Source organism: Lepus europaeus, chromosome 3, assembly GCF_033115175.1.
Source record: "Lepus europaeus isolate LE1 chromosome 3, mLepTim1.pri, whole genome shotgun sequence".
NCBI classification, from domain to species: Eukaryota; Metazoa; Chordata; class Mammalia; order Lagomorpha; family Leporidae; genus Lepus; species Lepus europaeus.
Genome location: NC_084829.1, coordinates 139168849 through 139184527, shown reverse-complemented (window position 1 = coordinate 139184527; position 15679 = coordinate 139168849). Strand labels below are relative to the sequence as shown.

General features: G+C 45.2%; 1 protein-coding gene across 4 annotated transcripts in view; it reads right to left on the bottom strand.

Moving 5' to 3' along the window:
• CCDC28A (coiled-coil domain containing 28A) overlaps positions 1–8470 on the bottom strand; it is a 39349-nt gene extending 30879 nt beyond the window's left edge. The window contains exons 1-3 of one of the 4 annotated variants that reach the window (XM_062186835.1): positions 8306–8470; positions 5359–5558; positions 3617–3780 (exon numbers count right to left, since the gene is read on the bottom strand). In XM_062186835.1, the coding sequence (XP_062042819.1) occupies positions 3617–3780; positions 5359–5516 (322 nt within the window). In that variant the 5' untranslated portion in view covers positions 5517–5558; positions 8306–8470. The remainder of the gene's footprint in view (positions 1–3616; positions 3781–5358; positions 5559–8305) is intronic. The other 3 variants (XM_062186837.1, XM_062186838.1, XM_062186836.1) reach the window with 3 other exon arrangements.
• Between the last annotated feature and the right edge of the window lie 7209 nt (positions 8471–15679).

The following is a 15679-nucleotide window of genomic DNA, read 5'->3' as shown; positions in this document are numbered from 1 at the left end:
GGGGAATAACTATAGCTTGGCTAAAGTTGAAGCATATATCCTGAATCACTATGAATTAATGTAAATTAGATTATAAATTAACATGTTCATAAGTTAACTTTAATATACTATGCCAAAGACTACTAATATTAAAAGTAATTACAACTCTCTCAAAATCATCCTCTCTTCATAATAAAGTAGATCACATTTTCTCTATTTTAATGAGGTTTTTCAAAAATTAATAACCTAGGAGGACAAGTGAGAGAAACATTTTGAGACTGTGTATATGTGAGACAGAGAGAGTATGTGGAGAGAGAGAGAGTGAGAGAGAGAGAGAGAGAGAGAGAGAGAGAGAGAGAAATATATACAGTGAAAGTATAAAGTAGAAATCACAAGGGAAAAAATAAGAGAGTCACATGATAGATCTAATTGACCAAAAGGAAAACCAAAAAAGCTCCAGAGATTAAAAAGGAATCAATGCCCAGCTCTCTGCTCTGGCCTGGGAAAGCAGAAGAAGATCTAAGTCCTTGGGCCCCTGCACCCACGTGGGAGACCCGGAAGAGGCTCCTGGCTCCTGACATCAGATCGGCCCAGCTCCAGCCACTGCAGGCATCTGGGGAATGAACCAGCAGATGGAAGATCTCTGTCTCTTCCCCCCTCTCTCTTCCTGTAACTCAGTACTTCAAATAAATAAATACATCTAAAAAAATGAAAATAAAAAGGAATCACTGTAGATGAAATAATAAATAGGAAAAAAATGTTCCCTGAGATAAAAGATGAGTCAGCAGATATGAAGGGCTTCCTGGTTCCCAGGTAGAAAAAATACAGTCCTAAGCATATCCTGGCAAATGCCTAAAGTTTAAAAGACTAGAGAAAACAAAATATTTTAGGCATCAAAGAAGAAAAACAAAGGGCCTAGTAACAAAGAATCGTCTTGGCAATGGAATTCTCATCGGCAATACTTACCAACAGTAATCAGTTGAGTAACAAACATGGACAAAAAAGGACTTTAGTCTAAGTATACAAAGTCACCTAAGAGAAGGGGCAGGGGGATCATCATCGAGGCACAATGTATTAAGCTACAGCTTGGGACACCAGTATATAGCACAGCTATATTCCATATGGGAGTGCCAGTTCCAGCCCAGCTTCTTTGTTTCCAATCATGCTCGCTGTTAATGCGCTGGAGAACACAGTGGAAGATGACACAAGTACCTGGGCTCCTGCCACCCATGTGGACGACCAGGATGGAGTTCCTGGTTCCCAGCTTCAGCCTGGCTGTTACAGCCATCAGGGAGTGAACCAATGGATACAGGATTTCTTTCTCTCTTAGTTGTTCTGCCTTTCAAATAAATAAATAAACCTTTCAAACAACAACAAAAGAGTAGCGGCAAGAAGGTGGTTGAGAGAAAGCAAAGAACTGCCCCAGTTGCTCCTCTTCCAGTCCAGCTCTCTGCTGTGGCCCAGGAAGGCAGTGGAGGATGGCCCGAGTGCTTGGGCCCTGCACCCGCAGCACCTGGCTCCTGGCTTCGGATCGGCGCAGAGCGCCGGCCATGGTGGCCATTTAGGGGGTGAACCAACGGAAGGAAGACCTTTCTGTCTGTCTCTCTCTTACTGTCTAACTCTGCCTGTCAAAAAAATAAATAAATTAATTAATTAATTAATTAATTAAAAAAGCAAAGAACTAAAAGTAGTCCACAGATTTTATCTCCCACGTGGGAGAGGAGGGAGAAAAGGAAGCAGAAGTGAAGATACTGCATTACCAAGACAGGGTACATAAAAGCAGGGGATATAGTAAAACATTTTTGTGAAACTGTAGAAGCCCCAAACCTGGGGCCAATCGCTGCCACCAGGGTGGTATAAGAAAGCCTTTGTTTTACAAAGGGAAGAGCAAGAGTACCAGCAGTTAATGCCTAATTCCTAGATTCCTCAAGGGTCAAGGGTAAAGGAATCTTATAGACTGACACTGGGGTTCAAAGGTGCAAATTCAGCTTATGTGCAAGTCTACAGTTGGTCTGTAGTGCTTGGGCCCCTCCTTTGATTAGTCAGCAACAGGCTGCCCACCGTGTTCTTTTGAGAACTCTGATGATGCCGAGTGGGCTCCAGTCAGTGTGGGGGCCACTTGTAGGTGGCTGTTACTTTTTGCTCAGAGCTGGAGGTTCATGAAAACACAATGTTCAAGAGAAGGCTGGACAATAGACATTACCCGCAGAACAGATAAATGACCTCGAGTCCTGTGATCTGGGACCCTGTAGGGCCAGCTGGCCATAATGGACTCCTCCTTCAATTTAGTGCATCAATCATAGTAAGAGGTTAACTGCGATCACCCTAGCAGGGCAAAGAAACTTTAAGCTAAGGGAGGGAGAGTGACAGACTATTGGAGACTATAGCCTGAGAGTATCTAGTACCCACAACAGAGGCACTGACCACAGGCTAGATTTCAAAATAATGTGTTTTAGATGTCTTCTTGCTCAATAATAATATAATCAAGACTGGAAATCTAGAAATTATAAAAGACATGTTTGAGTATACAAAAATTAAAAGCATTTATAAGGTTAACTATATCATAAACAAAGCCCACAGACACAATTAATTTGGTATAAATAAACAATAGAGGTCAAAGGGTTAGTATCTAAAATATACAAAGGTCTCTTAGCATTTGACAACAATAACGAAAGCATACGTAACTAAGGAGGAAACTGGAACAAGATCCTTAAGAGCAATCCAACTGCTTACCAAACACATGGACGCTCAACTCAACAGTAATAAAAGAACCTCACTTTATACCAAGAAACTGGCAAAAATTAAGATTTGTGCAAATTCAGAGTAAAGAATTCTTTCATAAATTGCTAAATCAAAGTAGAAGTGTAGTCATTTGGGGGAAGACAATCTGGATACTTCTACAAAAAGTAAATTAAAGGGGTGGAGGCTGTGGCACAGCGGTTAAGCTGCTGCTTGGGACTCCTGCAGCCCACATCAGAGTGCCTGCGATTGAGTCTCATCTCTGCTTGTGATCCAGCTTCCTGCTAATGCACTTAGGAGGTAGCAGATCGTGGCTCAAGCACTTAGGTTCCTGTTACCCATAAGGGAGATCCTGGCTCCTGGCTTTAGCCCCAGCCCAAGCTATTGCAGGCATTTGGAATGGCAGATGGAAGATTCTCTCTCCCTCTCTCTCTCTCTCTCTCTCTCTCTCTCTCTGTCACTTTGCCTTTCAAATAAATAAATAAACAAAACCTTTTAAAGTAAGAAGTGCTACAGTTATTTTTTAAATTAAAATTACACATGTGCTCTGACTCAGCAATCTCATGGGAATCCATTCCAAAGACATAAAAGCATCAGTACAGAATGTATGTGAGAATTGCTCGCTGCACCATTTCAACAGGGAGAGGGTTAAATACACTAGACTATTCACAATTTAGAATACCGTGTAGCCATTAAAAAAAGGATGAATCAGAGCCATGCCAGACAATCTGGAGAGACTTCCATCAGATATTGTTTAGTAGAGGAAAGCGGAACACAGAAAAGTATGTAAAGTACCATTTGCAAAAAAACAACAAAAATAAAAATCTCTGTGTATCTGTCTGAGTGAGAGAGAGAGAGAGATTACATAGAAAAACAACAAGATCCATCTAGCGCTTACCGAATGCTTGGAGCTTCCCTGAGTGGAAGTCATTCAAAAGGCTCAGAAGGCCTCTCTCCATCTCCTGCACGTCTGAGACGTCTGTGAGGAAGGAGTGCTGAATCGGGGCTGGCTGAGCACCTTTCCCTTCTCCACCCTGGGGTTTGGCCTTCTCTTTCGTCACTCTGCAAAGACGATGCAATGAGCTTTGATTACACTTTTTCAAGCTATCCTAGACTAAGCTTGTGCTTCCAGTTTTTAGTGAATTAGATGGAATTTCCCCTAAAAACAAGAAACTAGAGTAAATTCAATATAAATAAAAACCAGTAACTTCAAGCCAGAAGCCAAAAGAACCGATTGTTAAAAAAAAAAAAAAGCTCAAACAAATATATAAAATGTAACTACTAAGGTACACAAAAAGCATGAATAATAATATATATATATAAGTTGCTGGTGTGTGAACTGGTGGCTCCACCTCCAATCCAGCTCCCTGCTAATAGAAAAAACAACAGAAGATGGTCCAAGTGTTTCAGCCCCTGCCACCCACATGGGAGACCCGGATGAAGCTCCTGCTCCTGGCTTTAGCCTGGCCCAGCCCTGGCCACTGCAGTCATCTGGAGGGAACCAGTGGATGAAAGGAAGATTAATCGATCTCTCTCTCTCTCTCTCTCTCTCTCTCTCTTTCCAATAAATACATCTTCAAAAACAAAACTCCATATGTATATACACATACCATGTTAATTCTTTGGACTACAAAAAAAAACTGAAAAGAGAATTGGTAAGTTTTTTACTATCCTGTCTCATTATTTCATTTCTCACTAAAACATATTTCACCTTTCTACTTTAAACTTGATCCTATTTGTTCCTTGAACTGTTGGTGGTTCAACAGGTTGTTAGAGATGCCCTACTTTGAAGCTGACGTTATGCCAGAAGTGCCCAGACTAACGAGAAAGTAAGACATTTAAATTCATAACTGCCATATGTTGGAGTGCTGGAAACCTTTATCTTCAACTCTTTAGCTAGCGCAATCAAAAACTCCCACTGATCACACCCATAAAATATCTAATCTCTCCAGTTCTCCCCTCTGCATTGCCCCATTCTAGCTCTGGACTGGACTCAACAAATTCTCAATCCATCTCTCTGCCTCTGTGTGTGGTCTCTGGTCCTCTTCTCCTCCCCACAGGGAAGCCACTCCCATTTCCAAAAGGTAAAATCAGGTCACATAATTTACTTAATCCAAGCCCTTTGGTAGCTTTGCACTGCTCGCTGGATAAAACCACGTATCCTTAACAAACCCTGTTTTCCCTTGTCTATGCTCTCACCACTCTGAATCTCTTTAGCTGCCTAGAAATCCAGTCTCTCATCTGTTCAAGGCTAATTCCCTGCCTACATTAGCATCCTTCCATTTAGGATCATCTCTGCCAGGCTTTCTCCCACACATCCTTCAAATCCCGGTGCAAACACTATTTCCTCAGGAAAGCCTTTTCGGCACCTCTGGACTAAATCAGCTCTTATTACCCATGTCTGGCACACATGTGGCTCTCAATACATCAGTGATGGCGATGTGCACACTGCAGTAAGAAGGCACCTCAGAAATGCTGTGGAATGGGGTTACAGCTGCAGGACAGCTGGTAAAGCCGCCACCTGTGATACCAGCAACCCACATGGGCATCAGTTCGTGTCCCAGCAGCTCCACCTCCCTGCTAACGAGCCTGGGACAGCTGTGAAGATTTTACTACAAAAACATGAAGAAATGAATTCACCTTTTTAACTTTGGTCGCTGTGACGTTGACTGTGTTGCAGGATTGGAAAACCCCGTGCTTTTACTAACCGGAATGGCATTTTTTTTGGCATTAACAACCTGAGTAGAGTGGGCACTAAAAGACTTAGGGCTCCTCCTCTTCACTTTCCGCTCTTCCATGGTTTTAAGTTCCTTACTGCACCAAGGCCAGCTTCTCAAGACCTAAACAAGGAAACACAGAAGTGACACATGTATCTATGCCGTACAAAAATGAAAGATTCAAAAGACCCGTATCACAGGCTGGAAGACAGTCAAGAATTGCAGAGGTCAGTAGAGAAAATCAGACTGAGTCCAATCTACTACGTACACAGAAGCCCTTAGCAAAATTGTCCAGTAGGCAATTTTTCTTTTCTTGGTCTTATCATTTTTTTTACTTGCTCAGCCTCACAAACACTTGCTGACACTCTCCCACAAGCCAAGCACTACTGTGGGTATTAGGGAGACAGCACTGAACAAGGCATAGTACCTACCTTCAAGAAGGTCCCATTATTACACAAACAATAAACAAATCATCCAATAACATCCCCGGCCTGACTCAGGTTTCAGGGGCCATTACCTTTCCCTCCCAACATGATTTCTCACGAAGAACTAGAATTCAACTAGATTCAAAGAGATACATAGCTATGTGGGGCATCAGCATTTCAGACAGAAGCCTTATTCAAATATCAAGCACAAACTCAGTTTCTGCCTAGGGGTGATACAATTCTAGTGTCACGATGAAGTCAAGGTCTATGTTGCTTGTCTACTTTGAATTTACTTTCCTCTACCTATTTCTACATTATCTGTTAGGTTTTGCCCATATCAAAAAGTTAACACTATTATCTTTTTTTAAAAGATTTTTTATTTGATAAAGGCAGAGTTATCGAGAGAGGAGAGGCAGAGAAAGAAGTCTTCCATCTGCTGGTTTACCCCCTAGAGGGCCGCAACAGCAGGAGCTGCGCTCATCCGAAGCCAGGAGCCAGGAGCCAGGAATCAGGAGCTTCCTCCACATCTCCCACGCAGGTGCAGGGGCCCAAGGAGTTGGCCCATCCTCTAGTGCTTTCCCAGGTCATAGCAGAGGGCTGGATCAGAACTGGAGCAGCAGGGACTTGAACTGGTGCCCATATGGGATGCCAGCGCTGGAGGTGGCGGCTTTACCCATTATGCCACAGGACCTGCCCCAGCACCATTTCCTTTGATGGCTTTTCCATGGGGTGTACATGAAAGTCCTATTTATCCCTATACCTTCCCTTTACTTTATGTGTTAACTACCTTTATTTTTCTAATATCTATATATCTGAAATGATAATTTTCCCTTCTTTTTTATTTGTACACAGTGTGGACATTTTTCTTAATTCCATTCTTTTGGGCCAGTGTTAGGCCTCCACTTGTCAAGAGTGCTGGTTTGAATACTGGCTGCTTCATTTCTGATCCAGTTTCCTGCTGGTGCCCCCAGGAAAGCAGAGCAGACAGTCCAAGTGCTTGGGCCCTTGTCATCCACATAGGAAGCCAGGATAAAGTTCCTGGATCCTGGCTCCAGCCTGGCCCAGCCCTGGCTGATGCAGTCACTTGGGTGAGTGAACCAGTATATGGAAGACATCTCTATCTACAACTCTGCCTCTCAAATAAATATTTTTTTAAATTCCATTCTTTCATGAATCATAAGATGATGAAGGTATATAGTTATTTGCCTCATCAGAATGTAAACTTTCTGAGAAACAGTGGGCTTTTTTTCCCCGCATGATGTGTCAAATTTAATCATGCTATGATCAATCAAAAAGATTCAAATCTATTACTGACACTTCTAAAATGAGTATTTTAATGAAAATAAATGTTTTGCCCGGTTGCCCCTCTTCCAGGCCAGCTCTCTGCTGTGGCCAGGGAGTGCAGTGGAGGATGGCCCAAGTGCTTGGGCCCTGCACTCCATGGGAGACCAGGGTAATCACCTGGCTCCTGCCATCGGATCAGCGCGGTGCGCCGGCCGCAGCGCCCCTACCGCGGTGGCCATTGGCGGGTGAACCAACTGCAAAAGGAAGATCTTTCTCTCTGTCTCTCTCTCACTGTCCACTCTGCCTGTCAAAAATAAAAAAATAAAAAATAAAAAAATAAAAATAAAGGAAAAGAAATGTTTTGTTATTGTCTGAATTCAGTGCCACTGTTAACAGTATTTCAACCATGGAGCTGAGATGACTCTGGCTGACTCTAGACTATCACAACTGGAGCTACCATACCGCCAAAGAAGAAATGAACGGCTTTCTGGGAAGGGATCCAATGCCACCTCTAACCCCAGGGGGCAACTGTAAATCCACTGAGACCTGGATTTGGAACTGTTCCTTCAGGAAGTGTTACCAGCAACAACGCAGTCATTTTGGAGTTGCGTCAGCATGCAACAGAATTAAATGGACCTTTAAGAGATGACTCAATAGAGACCATGGGGTGTCAGTTCTTTAAAGAGGCAAGGATCTGCAGAAATTTAGGATATACACAAGCACAATGGCCTCCAACTTTTAAAACGCCAGTGCGCATTATGAGACACCAGAAAATAAAAATAAAAAATCGAAGAAGTAAAGCACCGCGAATAAAGCGATAGTGGTCCAAGCTAAGATGTTCAAAGGGGCCGGGACTAGACATTTGCCTGTCCCGGTAAGGTAACACCTGCCACTGGCGCACCGAAATCCTTGTATACGCGGCGGCCAGGAACGTTCTAGAGAAGATATAAACTGCTCACAGCTGTCTTCTGATACACTGGTTTTGAGGGCCAGGTCCTGCTGACAGGCTCACTGGGGGTCCCAATCGTCTCCACCTCTTTCTCTCTCCCCAATCTTGCGAAGCCGTGACCCTTCACCACCCAGGTCCAGCAGTGACCAGAGTGGTGGTGGGACAAGACTAAAGGGGGATACTGCAGGGGTCCTTTTGCTACGACTACATACCCGAAGAAGAAGGGGATCCGGGTCCCTTCCCTCAATCTGCAAAGATGCGGTAGCCTTTGAAGCCACCGCTGAAACCACATCTACAGCCGGAGTCACATCCCGTACCCTCGCCTCCGCAGTGCCCTTTGTTTACGGAAGTGACGTAAGGGGCGGAGTCTGCGTGCGCGCCGCGGGAGCCCCGCCTCTTCCTGCCCCTCCGGCGTCCCTCGTGTCCCTGCTGTCGGCACCGCATTGCTTGTCTCCTGTCGTGCCGTCAGCTGTAACTCGGGCAGCCGTGGAAAACAGGACTCGTGGCCGGGCGTTTCATCTGAGGCTCTGTAACTCAGAAGCAGGGAACTAAAGGGTGGCGGTAAAGGTAGGAACGGGAAACGTAGCTTCCCTGCCGGAAGCTGCCCCGCCCCTCCGCGTCCGCCCCCACGCACTACAATTCCCAGCATGCTCTTCGAGAAAACCTGGAGGCAGAACCGCACCGTCTCCTTAGCAACCCTTCCTCGCTGTTCCAGCGGTGCTTGGATTTTGGAGGCTCAACCAGCTTTGGCCATTTAGGCAACCTGGAAAGCGTTCTGTGTGTGCTGCTGGGAAGAGCTGCTGTCTTCGGCCCTGGGTAGTCACTGCCTTTGAACCTCGCGGCGGGTCTTGTGGTTGCGTTTCGAATCTGAGCGAGGCTCATCTTGGGTGTCTGGCTGAAGGCAGCTCTTCCACCTTTCTCTGGAAGAGGAACTGCGAGTTGAGAGAGGTGGATCTGTCCCGAATGAGGGAAGAAATGCGTATTTCATTCCTTGGTCGGGGTGGCTTTTATCCGTGTGGGGACTGCGAGGGGGAGGTCTAGGAGATAGGAAAGGACCCCAGGGCCGCCGCATGCCTCTTGGTTTGCTGATGGGGAGCCGTCAGCACTGGAGACGCCGGGCCGAGACAAGCCCGAGCCCCCTGCGTACTGGGAGTGACTTCCCCACCACACTGCAGTTTTTAAAATGCTGAAATGCTTTTGAAAGGAAGGTACACAGCAGATACGCATGTGCCCACTCACCAGAATAGATGAGGTTAGGTTTTGACATTTTACTTTTTTAGCAACTTTTCAGAACTTTTTTATTTATTTGACATAAAATAAATAAATAAAATAAAGAGAGAGACATAGAAAAAGAGATCCTCCTTCTGCTTGCTAACTCCACAAATGCCCGGCAACAGCCAAGGCAGGTCCAGGCTGCAGCAAGGAGCCAGGAACTCCATCTCTGCCTCCCACGGGGGTAGCAAAGACCGAAAGTACTTGAGCGCTTAGCTTAGCTGCTGTCTCCCAGAGTGTGCATTATCAGGAAGCTGCAGTTCAGCATAGAGCTGGGACCCAAACAGGAGCTTTGATTTGGGATGCAGGCTGTCCAAGTGGCATTTTTTTTTAACTTTTATTTAATGAATATAAATTTCCAAAGTACAGCTTATGTGTTACAATGGCTTCCCCCCTCCCATAACTTCCCTCCTACCCGCAACCCTCCCCCCTCCCGCTCCCTTTCCCCTTCCATTCACATAAAGATTCATTTTCAATTCTCTTTATATACAGAAGATCAGTTTAGTACATATTAGGTAAAGATTTCAACAGTTTGCCCATATAGTGGCATCTTAACCGTGGTGCCCTGTCCCAGTTGTTGCGGCCATTTGGGGAGTGAACCAGCGAATGAAAGATAGTGCTTTCTCTCTCTCTCTTTCTGACTCTCTTTCTCTAACTCTGCCTTTCAAATAAAATAAATCTTTGGCCAGTGCCGCGGCTCACTAGGCTAATTCTCCGCCTGCGGCGCTGGCACCCCAGGTTCTAGTCCCCGTTGGGGCGCCAGATTCTGTCCCGATTGCTCCTCTTCCAGGCCAGCTCTCTGCTGTGGCCCGGGAAGGCAGTGGAGGATGGCCCAAGTGTTTGGGCCCTGCACCCGCATGGGAGACCAGGAGGAGGCACCTGGCTCCTGGCTTCGGATCGGCGCAGTGTGCCAGCCGTAGCCACCATTTGGGGGGCAAACCAACGGAAGGAAGACCTTTCTCTCTGTCTCTCTCTCTCTCACTGTCTAACTCTGCCTGTCAAAATAAATAAATAAATAAATAAAATCGTTTTAAGAAATAAAATTTTCAGTAGCATCATATCATGATATTCTTCACATCTCATTTCAATCAAGACTTTCTCTGCAAGGTGCACAGGTGATGAATGAAACTGGAAAGCTCCTGTTGTGTGTCCTCATTGACTGAGCTACAGACAGCATCGTCCTTCCCCCTTAAGAAGGTTTTGCTGTAAGAGGAAGGCAGCGATCGCAGTCCAAAGCAGCACTTTGGAATCATCTGCTTGTCATCACTTGTCCTCAGAGAGCAGACCAGGGGCTTGGTCTGCTTTTGTTGCAGTTTGTGATTTTGTTTTTACTTGGAAACCCATTCATTGTCATTTGCTAACTGTTCCTCCCCTCCTTCTCCTCTGATACCAGAGTGCCTAGGCCAAGGTGGTCACTGCTCCATGCTTCTCAAGAAGCAGTCTGGCTCCAGAAACAGCTAGTGGGAGCTTGCCCGAAACAGAAAGGAGCTGGGCATGCTCAGAGAGCTTCAAGGAGGTCAGCGTAGCAGCAGGCGGGAGTGCAGGGGCAAGGGGAGATGGGGTGACACGAAGTCCCCAAGGTTGGCAGGCAATCCGATCAGGAAGGGTTTTTTTAAAAACCAAGGTAAGAACTTTGAGTGGTTTTTGTTGTTGTTTTTTGTTTTCTGTTTTTCTCAGTACAGGAGTAAGCATTGGAGGGGACTAAGGCATGGCATGGTCTGAATTATACTTCTAAAAGATTATTCTATAGAAGAGCAGAAACAGGGAGCCCAGTCAGGAGGAAGAGGCTGCAGTGTGGTGTCTTCTCATACGGGCTGGCTGCACGGCTGAGACGTGCAGGGTTAAGGCTATTTCAGCAGCCAGGCTGTACTGTGGCTGCCCCTACAGCTCTGCTACGCCTGTTCTACAGGTGGTGCTGAGAGGGAGTCTGTGTGACGCAGCACCGAGGCCTCCTGAGTGCTCCCCCAGTGGTGACCGGATGACGAGCCTTCTGAGAACTGGTGGGAACTGCAGATCTTCAAAGCAGGAGCACTGAATGGAGAGCCATGAGCCACCCTTGCTACAGAAGCCTGCCTTGGCATCATGGAAAGAGTACAGACCAGAAGTCAGGAGAGCCCCGATGTCGTGTCTACTCTAGGATGTACAGGGTAGGGCCAGCGCTGTGGCGCAGCGGGTTAAGCCGCCGCCTGTGATACCACATCCCACGTGAGCACGGTCTGAGTTCCCACTGCTCCACTGCTGATCCAGCTCCCTGCTGATGCACCGAGAAAAGCAGCAGAGGATGGCCCGCAGGGGAGACCTGCAAGAAGCTCCTGGCTCCTGGCCCCCGCCGTTGCATGCGTTTGAGGAGTGAATCTCCCTCTCTGTAACGCTGCCTTTCAAATTAATAAATAAATTTAAAAATAATATGTAAATGGTAGGCATTAATAAGAGTTCCAATAGTAAACACATAGGCTTTTATCATTTTAAGTATTTTACTGCTATTTGCTTTGGAAAAACAAGCAAGGGATAAATAAGAGACCTGAAAATGTTAAAAAGACTTAGACATTTACAACATTCCTATGTGTTTGGTCATGGATAAACTGCCTTTCTTATTAGGCTGCAAGTTCTTTGAGGGAACACCTGTTTTGTTTGATGTTGTACCTTAAGCACAGAGAATGTGGCATACAGTAGATACTCAGCAAATGTATGTTGTGAATGAATCCCTAATTATGTTTTTTCTTTAAAAATTATTGCTGGACACAGAGACAGAAAGAGACTTGCCATTTAGTGGCTCACTCCCCAAATGTCTGCCACAAGCAGGGCTGGGCTAAAGCCAGGAACTCAATCCAGGTCTCCCAGAGAAGTAGCAGGAACTCCTGGAAGCATCTCTGTTGCCTCCCAGGGTCTGCATTGGCAGGATGCTGGAATCAGGAACAGGGCCAGTAATCGGACCCCACCACCCTAACATGGGGCACAGGCGTGGTAGCTGCTAGACTAAATGCCTGTGCCCTGATTCTATTTCTGAAAGTAAGTCACTTCAGACAGTCTCCCTTTAAATGCCAAAGTCTGACAGTGTAGGCTCCGTCACAGTGTCAGGCGGCATCTCTGGTGCCCAGGCAAGGGCTATCTTTTCTTTCTTTCTTTTAATTTATGTATTTGAAAGACAGAATTACAGAGAGGCAGAGGCAGAGAGAGAGAGAGAGAGAGAGAGGTCTTCCATCCATTGATTCACTCCCCAGATGGCTGCAATGGCTGGAGCTGGGCCAATCTGAAGCCAGGAGCCACCTCCAAGTCTCCCACAAGGATTCAGGGGCCCAAGGACTTGGGCCATCTTCTGCTGCTTTCCCAGGCCATAGCAGAGAGCTGGATGGGAGTGGAGCAGCCGGGACTCGAACTGGCACCCATATGGGATGCTGGCACTGTAGGCAGTGGCTTTACCCGCTATGCCACAGCGCCGGCCCTAGGCTTTTTTTTCTTAGAGTAACTCCTGCTTATTCTTCCTGCCAACAGGGCTGATAAAGGAACTCATTCCAAACTTAAGGAAATTGATTGATTCTTTAAAGTAACTCAGTATTTGGAGTGGTTTATAATTTATAATGGTTCACAATTCAATAAAATTCATGTTTTAATTTCATTTCAAGTTCACACTTCCCTTTTAAAGCCAAGAATATTTAACAGGATATGGAATGATAATTGGCAAGATACGAGGATGATTCATTCTTCTAATAGCTGGTCATTAAGTTCTTGTCACAGGAGCCCTCCACCTCACAGGAAGACTTTTGTTATAGGCTTAAATCAGAAAATAAAATATAAGGATACTTCAAAAAGTTTGTGGAAAAGTTGAATTTCAGTTAAGTTTATTTTGGTGAAAAAATATTTGAGGGACTAGCATTGTGGTATAGCAGGTAAAGCTACTGCCTGAGATGCCACCTTCCCATGTGGGTGCCGGTTCATATCCCAGATACTCTACTTCCTATCCACCTCCCTGCTAATGGCCTGGGAAAAGCAGCAGAAGATGGCCTGAGAGTTTGGGCCCTTTCCACTAATGTGGGAGACTTGGATGAAGCTCCTGGCTCCTGGCTTCAGCGTGGTCCAGCACTGGCCATTGGGGCCATTTGGGGAATGAACCAGTAGGTGGAAGATATCTCTCTCTCCTCTCTCTCTCTCTCTCTCTAAATTTTAAATAAATCTATGAAAAAAATTGAAATCCTCGCACGGATTTTTTCATAATAGTCATTTTCTATAAACTTTTTGAACATCCATGTGTGCATAAATTTCAAAATTTTTTTGCACCAAAATAAACATTTTAATTCCATTTTCCACATACTCTTTGAAGTTCCCTCATACCATGGGTCGGCAAATTAGCCTTATTACAATACAGCTGTTCCTTTAGTTTTCTCTCCTTTGTGTGAATTTTAGCCCAAGTTCAGCAGTATTATGGTAGAGCACCATAAGACTGCTACAAAGTGCCTGCAGGGACAGCATACAGTAGAAAAAGAGGAGTAAAGGAAGGAGGGAGGGAAGAGGGGAGGGAGGGAGGAAGGGGAAAGAAGAGAGGAAAGAGAGGGAGAGGTGAGGAGGAGGAAGAGACGCAAAGGAAGGGCTCCCACACAAGGAAATGTTAAAATACTATTTAAAACCCAAACTACTACCATCTGTCTTTTAAATTAAGAGTTGGCATAATTCCTGTGAATGGGTAAATAACTCTTGGAGCAGAAATTGGGACAGGTCTAGATAAGTGATCCATTGTACACAGAGTGTTGTAACCACTAGAGTTGCATATGCACAGGCAGTCCATAGGCCGAGTTGGAGGGTATGAGATTGAGAGAGTTGAATTGCTCTGATAAAGGTGGAAGAATCTTTCACTAGGGTATGTGTAGGGCTTGGGACTTACTGCTAAGAGACATCCAAGTCCTAATGGTGGGAAAACCGGCGTGTTTGAAGAGAGCAGTGAAAACTGTTAATTTGTAATTGTTAGCAGTGGCACAAACACGGGCATGTGCTAACGTGCATACACGACTCCAGGCTTCCAAACACAAAGATAAATCCTCGAGAAGCCCAGCGCATCCTATACAGGAATCATCGTGGAAATCAGGATAAAAAGGCTTGTTCCACATCTTTGGGCAGTTTGGTGGGGACAGGAGTGAGCAGTCTGGAGCAGGAAGGTAGTCCCTTCACTGGACTGCATCGCGTGAGGCAGGAGCTCAGAGTCCAGAGGAAATGGAGAAATTACAAATCACCTTCTACCCTTCAATCTTACTGGGATAGATGGGAGTTTTATACCTTATAAAACTGGGTTATTTGACATACTTGTAAATTTTTTATTGATTTATTTATGACACGGGGCGGGGTAGAGAGAAAGAGAAAAAGTTCCCATCTACTTGTTCACTTCCCAAAAGCACACAACAGTCAGGGCTAAGCCAGGACTCAGCCACAAAATTAATCCAGGTCTCTCATATGGGTGACAGGAACCCGTAACTTGAACCTTCATTGCTACCTCCCAGAGTCCATATTAGCAGGAAGCTGGAGTCAAGAGCCAGAGGTGCGGGGCTGGCACTGTGGCACAGTGGGTTAAGCTGCAGACTGCAACACTGGTATCCCATATGAGTGCCTGTTCCAGTGCCAGCTGCTCTATTTCCAGTGCAGCTCCCTGCTAATGCACCTGGGAAAGCAGCAGATGGCAGCCTGAATGCTTGGGCCCCTGCACCCCTGTGGGAGACTAGGGTTGAGTTTCCTGGCTCCTGGCTTCAGCCTGGCCCAGCCCTGCTGTTGGGAAGTAAACCGGCTGATGGTAAATCAATCAATCAATCCCCCCCCCCCCCATCTGTAACTCTGCAGCAGTTACAGCTGATGGAAGATCTCCCTCCCTCTGTCTCTGTCTCTCTGTAACTCTACCTTTCAAATAAATAAATCTTGTCAAAAAGAGGCAGAGGTGGTTATTGAACTCAGGCATTCTGTGATGGGATGCAGGCTTAACCATTAGGCTAAACACATACTCCATGGGGTTATATTTAATTACATTTTAATTCTAAAAGCAAGGTATCTGGGATGGCATCTGGTAATCTTTCTGTCTTTTCTATTGGTCTCTTAGCTATGCAATTAAGGAACTAAGATTTAAACATCTTTGTACTCTCAAAGTCTAGCATAGTATCTGGCATATAATAGAAGTTTAGCAAATGTTCTTAACTAAATGAATAAATGAGCAAACCTAGATTCATATAATGGCAAATGGCAAAATGGTTTTATTAAATCAAGTGTCATAAGGTTGTATTTATGAAATGTATGAAGTTTGTATTCCTTAAATAAAAGACTTCTGGGAAAAAAATAAATAA